Source organism: Protobothrops mucrosquamatus, unplaced genomic scaffold (genome assembly GCF_001527695.2).
Source record: "Protobothrops mucrosquamatus isolate PMUCROS unplaced genomic scaffold, P.Mucros_1.0 scaffold1400, whole genome shotgun sequence".
In the NCBI taxonomy this organism is placed as follows: Eukaryota; Metazoa; Chordata; class Lepidosauria; order Squamata; family Viperidae; genus Protobothrops; species Protobothrops mucrosquamatus.
The window spans coordinates 121,832-138,564 of NW_015387585.1; the positions used below are offsets into that span (position 1 = coordinate 121,832).

Genomic DNA, 16,733 nt, shown 5'->3' on the forward strand with positions numbered 1-16,733 from the left:
GAAAATAAAAGAATTATGTTTAAACATTTTATTCACAGTCCCACATAGAATTAAGTACACAGTAAGAAAGAAAGGAATTTAAAACAATTTTTTTTTTATTTTGAAAGAAAATAAATTATAAAATAAAATATTTTGAATGGAATGCAAGAAGAGTGAAAATAGAGTTTTCTTAATTAAAGAATTACAAGCAGACATTCACATTCTATAAGAATACTTTACTTATACTGTAGACCAGGGATGTCAAACTGCCGTGGGCTGGATGCGTCATCCAGAAGGTGCGCCCACCCCATTGCTGGCAATGACAAAACCGTCCCAATACGTTGTGTGACGTCACGTGACATCGCGAGTTTGACATGTCTGCTGTCGACTTTCTAAAATCAGATCAAGTATAGCATCCTGTTCTGAAGCCTTCTATTTCAAATATGATCTGCCTAATATTTTCCTAGGTTTTGCAATGGAACAAATATGGCTCCTGCTTTTGCTGTCTGTAAAATTGCTGTCAGTGACTGCACAATTCAATGGATATAACTGTGATGCTATCTTACATAGCAGGTTTCCTGGTAAGTATTTACTACTATATTTTAAACGTAAAGTTTTTATTCCCCTGCTTTGAAAGGATACTTACTTGTAATAAATGCCAACCTTTGTAGTCAAAGGAACATATAGAGAGTATTCATTAAGGGATTGAATTCCATTGAAGAAACATAGAAATATATGCTCTGCTTCATTGAAGTATGGCCGCTACTAATGAAAATAAAAATAAGAGTTTCATGTTGTCATTAAAACAGTGAGTTTAATACATCAACACATTTTTCCAATAATAGTGGAAGATTCTAGATGTATGATTAGAAAATTCATGATTTTTGTTTTTAAGACTGAATTCAAAACCCATAGATACGGTTGCTAGTTCTGTGATTACCATTAAGTAAGAATATTAGCAGGGGGTTGGACTAGATGATCTCCAAGGTCCCTTCCAACTTTATTATTATTATTATTATTATTATTATTATTATTATTATTATTATTATTAATTATTATTATTATTATTAAAGGTTTTGATCATGAAAGGTTAAAAACTGCCAGTAATTCCCAATTAAAATGTCTTATTGACCTTCCCAATAAACATTACAAAATTCCAAGTCAGGAGTATGAATAGATTATTTGAGCCTTATGTACATAATAATTAAAGGCAGAATGTTAAATGATACAAATTTGCATTCTTTTGCCATCTTGACACTGTTAAATCAAAGGGAGGCATGTTCAATAAATGGTTAGTGGAGTTCTTTCTGCTCCCAAGTTAACTCGGCCATATTTTAAAAGCAGTGATCTATTAAAATACACCTTCAGGATGGTTTGATTAATCCTATCTTTATACATTAAACATACCATACAATTAACAGCATAGCATATTAAAAATAATTGATTGTCTATACAATCTCAGAAAAAAAGATAATTACAAAATAAAATAGAATTATTGAGCTGTGAAGGAAGTTTAAAATTCATTAAATGCTAATTTAATAACTACAGCACTTAGTGAATCTGAGCAGTTAATAATGAATAACTGAAAATGATTTGTGATTTCTTTTTGACGTGGTGGGATGCTAATTTTGGATTTAGAATTCTGGATTAAATGGTAATCTCTTTACTTCTAGATTGCTTTATTCTTTAATGGGGAACAGAAAACATGATTTTTTTTCTGTCCAAACTGCTGGCTTATGGGCCATATATTTTTAGTCCAAAATAGAGATGGCAGAAAAAACAAAGTATCTACTCGCCTTTCTGATCAGTGAGCACCTCTAGCTAAAGCTGGTTCCAAACTCCAAAAGAAAAACAAGAAAATTCAGTAGGGCTTCCGATTGCCTTGAAAGTTCTTTCACATTATTTACAAGCTTTTAGAATGAATGAATTCATGCAGATAAAAGTTTGTGCATAATTTGAACCTGAAGTTTAGAACTTGATGTAATGCTTTAAATCAAAACATGGCAGAACTGATGATTCTGAAGATTAATTCATATAAAACAAGAAATACTTTGCTTAAATATTGTGATAAATGCTGTGCTACATATGTGGAAAATCCTTTGAAAGGAAACAAGCAAATTCAAAATGAAGTAATCCATTTATTCAATTATCACTGAGATAATTTCCAATTTCTAAACATTTGTTGTAACGATGAGCAAGATAAGCTTATAGCAGCATTCAGAGAGAAAAAAAGGGCCATTTGCTTTTACTGCTGCTTGAGTGGGTGCTTGAAATAGAAGTTATTTTGAAGCTGGTTTCCACTTCCACTTAACAGTAGATCCAGCCTTCTGTGCTGCTCTTGTGAAATGTCTGCATTTCTCACTCTTGCCAAGTGAGATCTCTCAAACAGAAGGCAAAAATGATAATGATTTTTTTCCAGATGCCTTCCTCCCATCCTTTGACAATTCAGAAATGAAAGTTACTGAGGCAAACTCATCTGATAACTAAATAATAATAATAATAATAATAATAATAATAATAATAATAATAATAATAATAATAATAATAATAATAATAATAATTTGGCATTGACAAATTTGGAATAATTTGGAATAATTTGGAATTTGGCATTGACAAATTCGCCATCAGTCAATTGCAAAAGGTGGCCTTACTAGGAACAGCTTCCATCCAGTGACGATATCTGTAATACCATCAAACATCCACATCTGCCTATCTCAGGTCTTTGATAAGGATTTGATAGGTAGACAAAAATGCCAAATCCAGTCTGAACATCTGGATGGCTGTTATAATAATAATAATAACAACAACGTCTGAATTCTTTTTCTAGCAGTTTTTTGTTTATAGGTAGATTATTACATGAATAAGTATTTGTACCAGATGTTTTGGAGAAGTTTATTGCCACAGGACTGAATTAGAGGAAGGACAATCTTTGATGATAATGATAGTGGTCTTAATGATTATGGTTTTAATTTCTCACTTATAGAAAGACTGTCCACTTTGTGTGGAACAAAATAAATCCATGTACTCCATTTTCAATATGCCTCATAAGGAAATCCCAGTAGGAATTTGATTTTTAGCTTTCTAGATTTTTTTAAAAAATATTTTGCATATTATTATTGTTTGGGAGAACATTTATAAGAAATAATGATCACATTTTAAACAATATAGTCTTTCAAATATTGCACCTAGTCACATAATACTTTTATGTGAACTTTTATGTCTTCAAACAATGATACCATTAAATCTATGAGAACTGGAAAAGCTATTAGTTTTGAATGGTATAGGATGCACATTATAGAATATACATTAATTTTCCAAAGATGCTTTTTCAAAAGGCAACTGGACTTTCTTTGTTTTTCCTTGAGGACATTTCACTTCTCATCTAAGAAGCTTCTTCAGTTTTCTTCAGTTCTTCGATGAGAAGCAAAATGTCTTCAAGGAAAAACAAAGAAAGTCTAATTGCCTTTTGAAAAAGCATCCTTGGAACAACCATGATTTGGATGACTGAAAATCTCCATAAATAATATATATTAATGTTTTTGCTCCAGTACTATCATACTTTATAAAGAGCCATGGTGGCACAGTGGTTAGAATGCAGTACTTTAGGAGTTCTATCCTGACCGACTCAAGGTTGACTCAGTCTTCCATCCTTCTGAGGTTGGTAAAATGAGGACCCAGATTGTTGCAGGCAGTATGCTGAATCTGTAAACCACTTAAAGAGTGCTGTAAATCACTATGAAGCAATATATAAGTCTAAGTGCTATTGCTATAATGATGTTTTTTGAAACAAAAACCTTTTTTTCAGTATTGTTGCCCAATATTAATAGAACATTGAGGCTATAAATTAGACATTATTACCACTAATAATGTCTAACTATCCTGCACACTTGAGTTTATAAATGGTTGACAATAATTGGAGAAAAAGTTTATTCTTCAATGCTGGAAAGATAGTACAGCTCCATTATTACAATCTGTATTCATTTTCCATCTATAAAGTGGCTATCAGTATAATGGAAAGTCTGATCAATATACTGCTTGCGTTATCAAGGTTTAATGATCTGCTTAAAATTTGGATCAAGTGACTTTCACTATATTTCTGTTTTATTTATTTAGTTTGCTTTGTGTTTCTTTTCTTTTTTAGTCTTTCATTTTTATGTATCTTAAAGTATAGATATGTATAAAAAGAATGTTCTGATTTAGGGGAAACAGATGCTTGTTTTTATTTTTATAGAGACTCAAGTAAAACAAATTAAATGCTGAGTTTTGGGTGTTTATAGACCACTGTTCACAACTGACTGTGGAGAAGCAACAATGGAGTAAGAACAGATTGTAAAAGTGACCCCCCTCTTGTACTGTTATTCTGGAAACTATAAGGCTGTGCAAAGCATCCCTTTATCCCTGCTGAGGCAGCCATGGGCAACTTTCAAAGCAGATGTATGAAGCTTGTAAAGATGAAACTAATGATTCTTTATATGTGCACCTGTCCATTGTGAAGCAGCTATTTCTAGTATTGTGTTACTACATTAACAATGAAGTTGCTCCTGCTTGAGGTTCTCCATTGCATTCATTCTTAAGATTCAAAATAGCCTTCCAAGCATGCATAAGAATTTTCAGTACTAAAAACACTTTTAAAATATTTTATCAGCTTTATCAGATAGTTAACTCTTTTCATTATGCCAATGAGTTGAAGCAGTTTCCTTTACCCCTGCCTTTAGAATGAATAGGTTGTGTATATGGTATTATGGTAATGTCCTAGGGCACCTTCCTCAATCTTTGCTCATTTCTCCTTTTTAAATCATTTCTAGATTTTAATACAGGAAATAGCTAATAGTGTAGAAAAGAAGTCTTGGAAGATTGGGTTTATTAAGGACGCATCTTTATATAGAAAATTATAGTTAATAGTTCCACTGGGTTCTTGAATAAAAATAAGTATATCACAATAAATAGTTTAAAGCTGGCCTTCTGTGCTTCTGTAGCATTAATATTATACACATTAAGAGTGGAGCATATGCTGATGCATTAATTTAATTTTATCCACAGATTTGAAGGCCAGTGTAGATTTTTGTATACGTGTGTGTTTATCTACTATAAATGGTAACAAAAAAGTATGTGTATGTTAATTATGAAGCAGAATAGATTCAGTCTTCCCAAACCATATTTGAAAATCAATTATAAGTCATACATACATATATGTCATGCATAATAGATCCATTAGAAGGACAATATTTATTCCCATGCTTTATATACATGTTATTTTCAAAATTATTTTACCCATGCATAAATAATTAAAATAGGAACATATGGGAAATTTGTTCATAACTCTGTATAGTATAAGTAAATCCCTTAATACTGTTTGTTTTGGCATTGATTTATAACCATTTTTTTGAGTCACAGAGTTTATATAACTTTCAACCAGTTCTATGATTAAATATAGAACATTGTAAAAAGCATTGTTCAATAGTATTATGTCATACTTTTCACTTAAATTTACAATGCTGTGATTTATTTTCATTAAGTTTCCAGAAATATATAACTGTTTCTCTGTGCTATTTTTATAACTTTAAATTTCCTTTTATACTTACCGTATATACTCGAGTATAAGCCGAGTTTTTCAGCCCATTTTTGGGGCTGAAAAATGCCCCCCTCGGCTTATACTCGAGTCAGCGGTGGCGGCGGCGGNGGCGGCAGGGGTGGGGCGGCGGCCAGGGAGGAACAGCCAAAATGCCCCCTCGGCTTATGCGCGGGTCACCAATTTTTCCCAGTTCTCTGTGGGAAAATCGGTCCCTCGGCTTATACTCGGGTCGACTTATACTCGAGTATATACGGTATATATTTTGATAAATCTATATCCATATCTATAGATTGTTCCAGTACTATATTTGAAATGAATGAATGAAAATATGCTAATTACAAATCACAGCAGTCATTTAGCTTTTAGATGTTATGCAGAAAAGACTATGAGAAAAACAAAACTAAACACTTGCTTCCAAAAAGTCTTCTCCTGATGTTTTAATACAACAAAAAATGAAGTTTAGTGGTATCTCTAAAATGTTACTGATTGATTAAAAATATATTAACACTGGTAATAACTTTTGATAATAATGATTATCATTGGGTACCTTGGGATTTCATATTTATGAAATCTTCTTGCCAAAAGATAGTAACTTTTAAATTAGATTGTTCAAAAATGGAGATAATTATAGTAGACATCATAGCAAAAGATCTGAAATCAGAGTTTTGGCTTCTTACTTTGACTTAACCTCTTATATTCAGTCTTTTTTCTTTGATGATGGATAGGCAAGCATTTTTTACACTCTTATATTTCCAACATCTTACTATGCACTAGACCAGTGGTTCTCAACCTGTGGGTCGGGACCCCATTTGGGGTCGATCGACGATTTCATGGGGGTCGCCAAGCAAGGCTGTCCGCCATTTTTTTGTCCACCATTTTTTTTGTCCGCCATTTTTTCCCCCTTTTCTGGTGGGTGCCTTACCTCCCTTGGGCTGGGCCAGCTGGTGGTCGGCCTGCTGCCGCTTGCCAGCTACGCCTCGGCCGGCGCAGTGGGCGGAACCACACATGCGCGGCGCTCCCAGGCAGGGAAAGTCCTCGACTTACGACCGGTTGGGTAGTCCTCGACTTATGACCAGTTTAGCCCTCGACTTACGACCCGTTTAGTCCTCGACTTACGACTGGTTTAGTCCTCGACTTACGACCGGTTGGGGTTGCGGCATTAAAAAGGTTGAGAACCACTGCACTAGACTTTTGCTATTTCTTTCATAACAACCTATCAAAATATAGATACAACACTATAAACACAAACATTAATAGGTGGTGATAAATGATGTGTGATTTGTCTGTTGGAATCAATTTTATTTCCAAAACTTGGTATCCTTCCTTCCTTCCTTCCTTCCTCCCTCTCTCCCTCCCTCCCTCCCTCCCTCCGTCCCTCCCCACACCTCCCTATCTCCCTACCTAATTACATATGTACATACCTACCTTTTGGTTTTTTCCTTCATTCTAGCCCTTTTGGTAACTAAGCAAGTTATACATTGAAGTAATTATGATAACAGTAATGCCAGTAATGCCAACTGCACATTCTATGATACATTTATTATAACATGAAATGAAGAGTCCTGTGCATATATTCACAGTTTATAGATAACAAAAAATAGTGGGGAATTGAGACTGTGCCAATTTATATTAGTCCTCTTCTTAGTTTGTCAGAGCTTCTAACTATCTGCATCATGGATTCTGGAAATGCACTCAAACGTAGATATAAACTAACCATAAAGACTATTTCATACAAAAATTATGGATAGAATTATATTTGCATGGACCTCTGTGCTAAAAGAACCCTAAGTGCATGAAGATTGTGTTAATGGCCCCAGTCATGAGTGTATCATTACAGATGATATATTACAGGTTATATTATATTTACAGGAGATAAAATGTATCAGATATGATCTCATTTCATAATTTAGTTAAATGTTTATTATATTTCACATGTGGGAAGCAACAATATTAAAAATACATAAGCTAATGTATTTTGTTAGTCAGTTAGTGGGGCAGTGTTTCTTTAAAAATTCATACATAGGTTCTTTCAAGTCCTGTTCCCTTGTATTGGGAATGCTGGTTGAAATCTTATGCAGGAAAAAAAATCAATTACTAAGTAACTGCCATTCCCCTTCACTTATTTTAATAATAGATTCCTGGATTGATAAAATCTCTTCTGTTCCTGTAGAAACTACTATTAAATTGATCTAGAGACACTGTCATTCCGTGCCATAATTAGAAAGTGTATATTTGTGTTCAATATTCCAGTATTGTCAGGTAATTGAAAACACAGTGTTATTATTCATTCTGACATACTGATTAATGTCAATATGTAATCATTTGATATTTTAAAAACACTAAATTATAATGATGATCTAATAAATTCCCTGTTTAAATTAATGATCCAGATAGTGGTGTAGCATGAAAAATAATTATAGCATGGAGAAGATTAAATGTTTCTTGTTCAGCAATATTTATCCTAACATGTAAAAGATAAAGATAATTCTAGCATAGCTAAAACTGGTTCTTAAGACAAATTTAGTTTATAAAAGAAATCATAAATAACTCTTCAGATTTTCAATATGTTTGTCCAGTCACCTTTTCCACTGTAATTCTCACTGTTCATTTCTAAAATGTTTTACTGAGTACATCTTTGCAAATAGTTTAAAAGCAAGATCAATATTTTGTTATCCATCAAACATGTACATGTAAGAACTATGAAAATGATGCATAGAACTATGGAGGAAACTCATAAGAGTGAGTGGGGTAGAAGATACCTATTTTTTAATCTTTAGCAGAAGTTGGAAATGATTTTCCTATAATGTCTATTTAGAATTGTCTCTTCACTCCAAGCAGGATAGTTATTACTGTTACTCTTCTCTTCCCAACTTTGTCCGTTTTTCTCTCAAAAGTAGTATGACACTATACAGTAGTGGCCAAAACTGTGGAAACTTTTTGGGAAAAGTGTATTTTTGAGGTTTGATGGCTAATACTTTTTTGGGGTAGTAGTACCATAAAATTATATATCACTGGAAAGATAATTTAATCAAGAATGTAATGCAACAAAGTTTGTTCAATTATCTGTACTGTATTATATGAAAAGCTATAGCCAAATAACCAGAAAAAGGAAGCACAACTTGCTTAGGTTGATATCAGGTAGCTTTCCTTCATCTGATTGTAGCCAATGAGCATGAGTGTTTAGAGAGCCAATCAGGTGTCATCTTGTTTTGGCAATGAGCCAATCAGATCACAGTAGGATTCAATTATTGATGTCATGTATTGAAGCTGAGAGGAGGACATTTGTCAGTGTGTTATGTGATCGCGATCAGGTCGGTTGGTTTTTTTTGTGTTCTTTCATTTAGTGAGCTTGTATAACGTAATAAAATTAAAGTAAAGGTGCAAAGAGTTGACTGGTTGCCCAGAAAGCGATATAAAATAATGTTATTAAGTGAACAAGGCTACAGTTATAAAGAAATTAGAAGAAAAATTGGTGGAAACGTAATCAAAGGTGGCATTTCTACTGTACACTTTCCCAAAAAGGTTTCCACAATTTTGGCCACTACTGTATATGCATGCATGGTTCGGAGGTTTGATTTTGTGAGCTTTGTTGCAAATGAAGTGGGGGATTATTGCAAATGAAATAAGAGGTGGAGTTATCTATAACCTTTGCTGCTTTCCAGAATCTTTCTGTCTTAGTCCTTAAAAAAACCCCAAAACACTCCAATTCAAATTCTTCTTCCTCACTGCTACACCTCTTGAAGATCCCTGCAAAAGATGGAAATGAAAGACTCATTGCAACAAACCTCCTTAACACTAGAACACTATTAAACCATTCTGCCTTGTCTTATACATTTTTTAATACTGGCCCCAAACCTTATTTCTGATCAATTCTAAATCTGGACTGGTTGATTTCTCTATGTAAATAAGTATTCCTTGGAACTAATGTTTGATCATAGAGCAGATTAAACAGAATGCCACATCCCTTCTTTTCCTTCTAATGATGACAAAAAGTAAACAATAGTCTAACACTAATGTTACAATAGAAATATTACCCTTCCCACAAATTCTATGATATGAAAACTAAAACTAGCCTGGAGTCTGATGAATGGTTTTCTGGAGATAGGAATTGTGGTGGTGTAATAGACACCAGTGAGTGTAACCTGACACACAAGTCTTTTTCTGATAAGGTGGATATCATCATAATCATCATTTAGAAATGTATTATAGAATGACTAGAGTTGTGGAATAATTCTCTGACTTGAGGGCTGCTTCCTTGTGCCAGGATCATATGGACAATTCCCATATGGACAATTCCCATTGTGCATTTTCCACTGTTCCAAAAAATTTCCATTCCATTATATAATGGCATCTACCTGTGAAAGTGATAAAGTTTTGGAGAGATATGGTATGCATTTGAACAAAATTCAAAGTGTCATTGAAGTTGATCTAGTACCAGTTTTTTGGAGAAATACCTAGCTTATAATTTTTTCCTAAGAGATAAGGAACTTTGCAGCTATATTCTTGATATTTGAACATAACTGTACATTAAGCAGAGGGGCTGAAAAGATGGATTGTTGCATATTGGATGAAGAAACTTTTCATCAGTTATGATAGTGAAAAAAGAACCAAAGAAGTACACAACAAAGTTGGAGCATACCAGAACAGCAGTAAGAAATTCTCTTTATATTAGAGCATATTTCGGTTCCATAGTTGTGTAAGTTCTGTTGGCATACATAACACTGTAGACTTTGCCTTATGGCAATATTTGTGGGATGATTGTCATCTACCATGATTTCCATTTGCTTTTGTAGATCTAAAATATGACACAACAACATTAGAGGCAAATAGTATGTCTCAGGTATTCCCATGTGTAATCTTTTCTTCTAAGTTTTCTGACAATCTGAGATAAGATTGGAAGACCAGGAAACTCACCAGACTGCATATGTAAGTGGGAACAGTTGGCAATGCAATTTTTATGTCATATACCTTGTGGAGATTTGCCAACACTATTTGCCAAAAACACATAGCCAAAGAATTTTAATAATTGTTAAATTGTTAAATTCACGCTTGCTCTAATTAAGATCAGATTGACATAATGCAAATGGTCAAAACTATGAAAACTATGTTCAGATGAAGTGGTGCCATACAATCATGTGTCACCACTAATGTTAAACATGCCTTTTAATTCAATAATTAACACAATTACTTTTTGGAATATTTCAGTAGCTGACAGACATTTCAATAGTGAGGTGTAGCAAAAAAAAGTAATAGGTATATAACACAGCTATAAATCGGATGGATATCCAATTTATAGCAACCAGCATTAAGAGCAGATTTGGAGAATAATTTAGCAGCATATGGATCATAAAATATGTCATCCACTGTAAGAGTAATGTACCTATTGAGAAATCTTATATCCATGCAGATTCAAATTTTATCAGGTTGTTTAGGTGTGCTGTAGGTGACTAGTATTGAAAATACCAATAGGATAGAGTAAGCTACTTGGTCATTGCTCTTCAAACACCAAGATTCTCTTTTCACAAGTTGTCAGAGATGAAATGGAATATGTCTATGTGGCAAACTAGTTGGATGAATGGTTGCATTCTTTTTCAACTTTTCAGATTTCACTGAAAAACTATTTTACCAACGGTGTCAGTGTTATATATTTTGAAGATAAGACATATAATGCTGATTTGTTGTGTGTCTGCAGGAGTAATAGACTGTAGGCAAATGGCAAGATGCAATCTCTGTCCCTTTCATATGTGTGTTGTGACATATGTACATGTGTAAGGAGACACTGTGACTTCATGGTCCTTGCTTTGTCATTCTTATATACCTGTCAGTTTCTGCAGTTACTCACGATTGTTGGCTTCTCTCTCTGGTCAGGCTCACTTCTGTGAGCAGGTCTCCCTTAAAAGTTATTTAGGCTAAGGGGGCAGATTACAAAGAGACTGCATTTCTCACCAAGACTGGGAAACATGATTTATCCTCAATTTGGTTTCAAACCTTAGATGGAATACATAGATCTTTACCAGTAATCAAATTGTTCCACTAACTTGTTGATACCAGTCACCCTTCAAGTATTCCCTTAAATGCAAGACAACCAGCTAAAACAGGTTTTGCAAAGCAGCAGTTAACCTTACCATAGAGGGTATAGTAAGCTATTAACACTTAGTAATGAAATCAACAACAATAGAAGAGTTGTTTCAGTCACAGAAAAAAGTGAATTGTAACAAGAGTGAAAAACAAAAAAGAAGATGAAAAGGCAACAAACAGAATCCTGCTGAATCTTGGAAAAAAGTCTGGATTTTGCTAAACAAAGGATCTTTTACTTTTTTACCCTCTGCTAGTGCTAAAATCTCATGTTCATTTTTTTTCTCCACTATGGATGAAAATTGATTGGTTTAATATCCTTGTTATTACAATTGGATACATAAATGCATAGAGGTAACTGTCAACCATTGATTGATAATGCCAACCCTAACCCATTTGGCAGGAATAATAGCACAATACAGCACAAGTTTTTTATTCTGAATGAGACAGAATAAAAGCAGGAGAAAGTGAAACTCACTGGCAGACAAAAAAAGATTTTGATGGACAAAAAGGGAACAAGAGCCTGAACATAAAATAGCAGTTTTCCTTGCATGTATGAACAAGCAGTAGTTGATAATTTTAATGGCATGTGACCTATTCATGGAAAGAAAAGAAATTATAAAAGTACCCTGCAAAAATCTGCATTATATAACATTCCAAAAACAAGTCAGTTTAGACATTTTACAGAAAATTTCAAAAAGAAGTAGTGCATCTATGTAGATATATTTTTAATTCTGCAGATGCAGAGCTGCAGAAAATATGGCATTTTTTTATAGAAACCGATAATTGCATTTGGAAAATAGTGTAATAGTGTAATATTTATCAATATAAGGATTGTGGGTATTCTTTATGGGCTTTATGGGCTGTCTTTGAGAAGAACTGGACTAATGGCCTTATGGTTGGACTGGAACACACACAAATGTGTTTCCTACATGTATCACTGAATAGTTATATCAATAACGAACTACGGTGCTGGAGAAGACTCCTACGAGTCCCCTGGACTGCAAGACGATCAAACTGGTCAGTCCTAGAAGAGATCAACCCTGACTGCTCTTTAGTACTTTAGCTACCTAATGAGATGGAAGTACTCACTGGAGAAGAGCCTAATGCTGGGAAAGATTGAGGGCAATAGAAGAAGGGGACGACAGAGAGTGAGGTGGCTGGATGGAGTCACTGAAGCAGTAGGTGTGAGCTTAAATGGACTCCAGAAGATGGTAGAGGACAGGAAGACCTGGAGGAACATTGTCCATGGCGTTGCGATGGGTTGGACACGACTTCGCAAGTAACAACAACAAAGTGGGTCCCAGGAAAACATAAATTGAGAACATATAATGGCGATCTTCACTGAAAAATTTGGCTAGCTGAAGATAACAGACAATGATCATGTAGCTGTTAAATTCCTCCCTGGCTTTGAAGTTTTCTTTCATTTATCCCTTGTGCAAAAAGTGAGAATCAAAGATTCCTGCTTTCCTACCTAAAAGACTCAATCTTTGCTTATACTCTGGGACAACTAATATTCTGTCTAGCCTGATACCGACGATATAGGATTCATGTCAATCTACCTGGCACCCCATGAAATCAGTAAGCAGGAGACTTTAACACTCTATAATGGAAAATTGATTGTGTTCCCTTAGTGCCATACCATAGACTGGTGATCCAGAAAAGCAAGCAAAAAAAACATATGTAAACAATATTTTAATTTTTAAGTTGAGTTAGGACATTTTCTCCCTTGGGTCAGCATAATGTAGGTCCTTGTTTGGATGATTTAGAGCAGACATGTCAAACTCGCGACGTCATGTGACATCGTGTGATGTATTGGAGCAATGGGGTGGGCACAGTTTCCTGGTGACGCATCCGGCCCGTGGGCAGGCAGTTTGACACCCCTGATTTAGAGGCTGCTAAGCTATTGTTTTCCAATCTTTCTTGTCATTGTGTAAGAAGTGAAGAACAACAGCTTATGGGATGCATTCATTAAAGATAGCCAACTGAAAAATAGCCATGGTTAATATTCTGTAATGATTTTATTATCCATGTAATTTTCACCTCATCAAAACAAAGCAGGTGCAGCTGTTTTGATCTTGTGCAATATGCTATGAATGAGTTTTAAAACGGTTGAATTGAATCAGTTTAGCCTCCTACCTGAAATTATGAACTTAAATCAAATAATGCCAAAAACCATTTGAATTAAATCAACTCTAATTTGCATAGGTCTAATGTATCACTTTTTTTTTTGAGTAACTCAATTTTCTATTATGTACTGTAAACAGGGTAGGAAAACAAAATACACCATGCCATAAATATATTTATTGACAATATATGATAAGTGAAAGAAAAACCCTGCTTGATCCATTTGCAGCCAGTCAATTGCTCTCTGTGGAAGAAATCCTGGAGGCTTGTACAGTATGTAGTAAGGTTGTGCAAAATTTTCACACAGAACATTACAGCTATTCTATCTATTAAATGGCCATATTTCAAATTCAAACACTTCCATAAAAGCTAAACAAATCTGTTCAAAATATGGAGCAACTATTTCAAGCTTGAAAGGTTTTGAATTCTGGACATTATACACAATCTAGTATATAGAAACTGCTTGCATATGTATGCATATGCACATGTATGCATATGTGCCTGTATGCTCACTATTAAAATAGATGTCCTAAACAAATACGGCTATGATAAAGGATAAAATATGGAGTTGCAATATGTATGTATGATACTGTAAGTTGATGGCACTCATTTATTTTGATTAGATTTTATAATCAATCAATCAGAATAGAGCTGGAAGGGGCCTTGTAGATCTTCTAGTCCAACCCCCTGCTCAAGCAGGAGACCCTATACCATTTTAGATAGGTCACTGTCCAGTCTCTTCTTAAAAACCTCCAGTGATGAAGCTGTTTCACTGGTTAATTGTCCTCACTGTTAGGAAGTTTCTCCTTAATTCCAGGTTGCTCCTCTCCTTGATTAGTTTCCATCCATTGCTTCTTGTCTTGCCTTTTGGTGCTTTGGAAAATAAGTTGACCCCCTTGTCTTTGTGACTAGAGTACTGCCATCATGTTGCCCCTAGTCCTTCTTTTCTCTAGACTAGCCATACCCAGTTCATGGAACCATTTTTCATATGTTTTAGTCTCCAGGCCTTTAATCATCCTAGTTTCTCTTCTCTGCACTTTTTCAAAAGTCTTTTTTGTAACGTGGTGACCAAAACTGGATGCAATATTCTAGATGTGGTCTTACTAAGGATATTTATAAAGCGGTATTAATATTTCACGTGATTTTGATTCTATACCTCTGTTTAAGTAAGCAAGGATTGTATTAGCTATTTTTGCATAGGTCACCGCACACTGCTGGCTCATATTTAAGTGATCATCCAGTAGGATTCCAAGGTCCTTCTGTTTTTGAACCAAGTTTCGCTTAATCTCTACTTGTACCTTTGGTTTTTCGTTCCTAAATGTAAAACAGGGGTATTCAAACTTGGCCCTTTTATGACTTGTGGACTTCAACTCCCAGAATTCCTTAGCCAGCATGCCTGGCTGAGAAATTCTGGGAATTGAAGTCCACAAGTCATAAAAGGGCCAAGTTTGAAGACCCCTGATGTAAAATCTTGCTTTTCTCCACATTAAACTTCATGTTGGATAGGGTCCATTGTTCAAGTCTATTAACATCTTTTTGGATCCTGAGCTTGTTTTCTGGGGTGGTGGCTATTCCTGCTAGCTTAATGTCATCTGCAAATTTGATAAGTTCCCCTTCTATTCCCTCATCTAAGTCATCTAATGTTTTATAATATAGCAGATACATTTGTTATTGTGCTAAAATGTTATTAGAAAACTTTCTGCTATCTCAGCTTCCTTGATTGTATTGATTAAAATTATAACCTGCATTTTTTTTATAACTGCTATTTGCCAAAAATAAATAAACTAGTATTGTGTATCATTAATCATCTGACTATTTTTTGTAAGGGTGTTTCATCAATTATTGCTTTCAGATCATTTGTGTGTATATAAAACTCCATGTTTTGGTGTTGATTAAAACTGAAATCTGTTATTTTGTTCTAATTATTTATTGCTAACTTATATTTGTCTCTGATTGCATTAAATGATTGCTATTTAGCATGGCTATTTAATGGAGAATTATCTGCAAAATATAAATGATACCAATATAGTGCTTTATGAAACTTTTGGAGATATTTGGGGCTTGTTTTCTATGTATGCTGAGAGAAAACTAACTAAATGTGGAATGAAGAGAAGACTCTGCTTATTTCCACCCTTCAGGGAAGTACATGAAGTCACATTAAAGTCATGTTATTAAGATGCAGAATGTAGCATTCTCAGGTATGGCACCATCTTATGGAATTCATTGGTAAGAGAGCTCCATTTGTTATTATTGCTATTATTTTTAGTTTGCTTCTTATATTGTCTGTTTTAAAATTGATTTGAAATTAGGGTTATTTCCTTAATTTAACATTCAAAATATAACTTAACATAATCTGAATAGTTCCTTTTTTACTGTAGCAGAACAAGATATCAACGTCTACTGTGGAGTTCAGGCAATTACTATGAAGATTAATTTTTGCACTGTCCTGTTTTCTGGTTACTCTGAAACTGATTTAGCACTAAATGGGAAACACGGGGACTCTCACTGCAGGGGATTTATAAACAACAACACATTTCCAGCAGTGGTAATTTTCATAATCAATCTCAGCACTCTGGAATCCTGTGGAAGTTCTTTAATGGTAAGACAAGAATCTTCAGAAGCTACATACAATTGTTAGGTGTTGTTAGGCACCTAAAATTGTGTGAAATGAGGGCATGACATACAAATATGAATGCTTTTAGTTTAAAGAGTAATAACGTTCTGATTGGTGATAGATTGCCTAATTCATTTCAAAGAAGTGTTTATTCCTTTGTGCCCTTGGTTCTAATATTATGAAATGCAATCACGATTTTGCCAATTTCAATTTTTGAAACAAAACAGTAATAATGGGCAACTCTTATTGGAGGGCAGAAATGGAAAATGTCATCTATTAATCGCTCTGTCACCTTCAAAAACTATCTTATACCATTTTAATATACAGTTTATATTTGATTTGTATATTACATTTAGATTCCGACAC

General features: G+C 34.2%; 1 protein-coding gene across 1 annotated transcript in view; it reads left to right on the forward strand.

Moving 5' to 3' along the window:
* The first annotated feature begins 454 nt into the window (after positions 1-454).
* The window catches only part of ZPLD1 (zona pellucida like domain containing 1), a 36,474-nt gene continuing 20,195 nt past the window's right edge, over positions 455-16,733 (forward strand). The window contains exons 1-2 of the mRNA XM_015821789.1: positions 455-560; positions 16,132-16,352. Of these exons, the coding sequence (XP_015677275.1) occupies positions 455-560; positions 16,132-16,352 (327 nt within the window). The remainder of the gene's footprint in view (positions 561-16,131; positions 16,353-16,733) is intronic.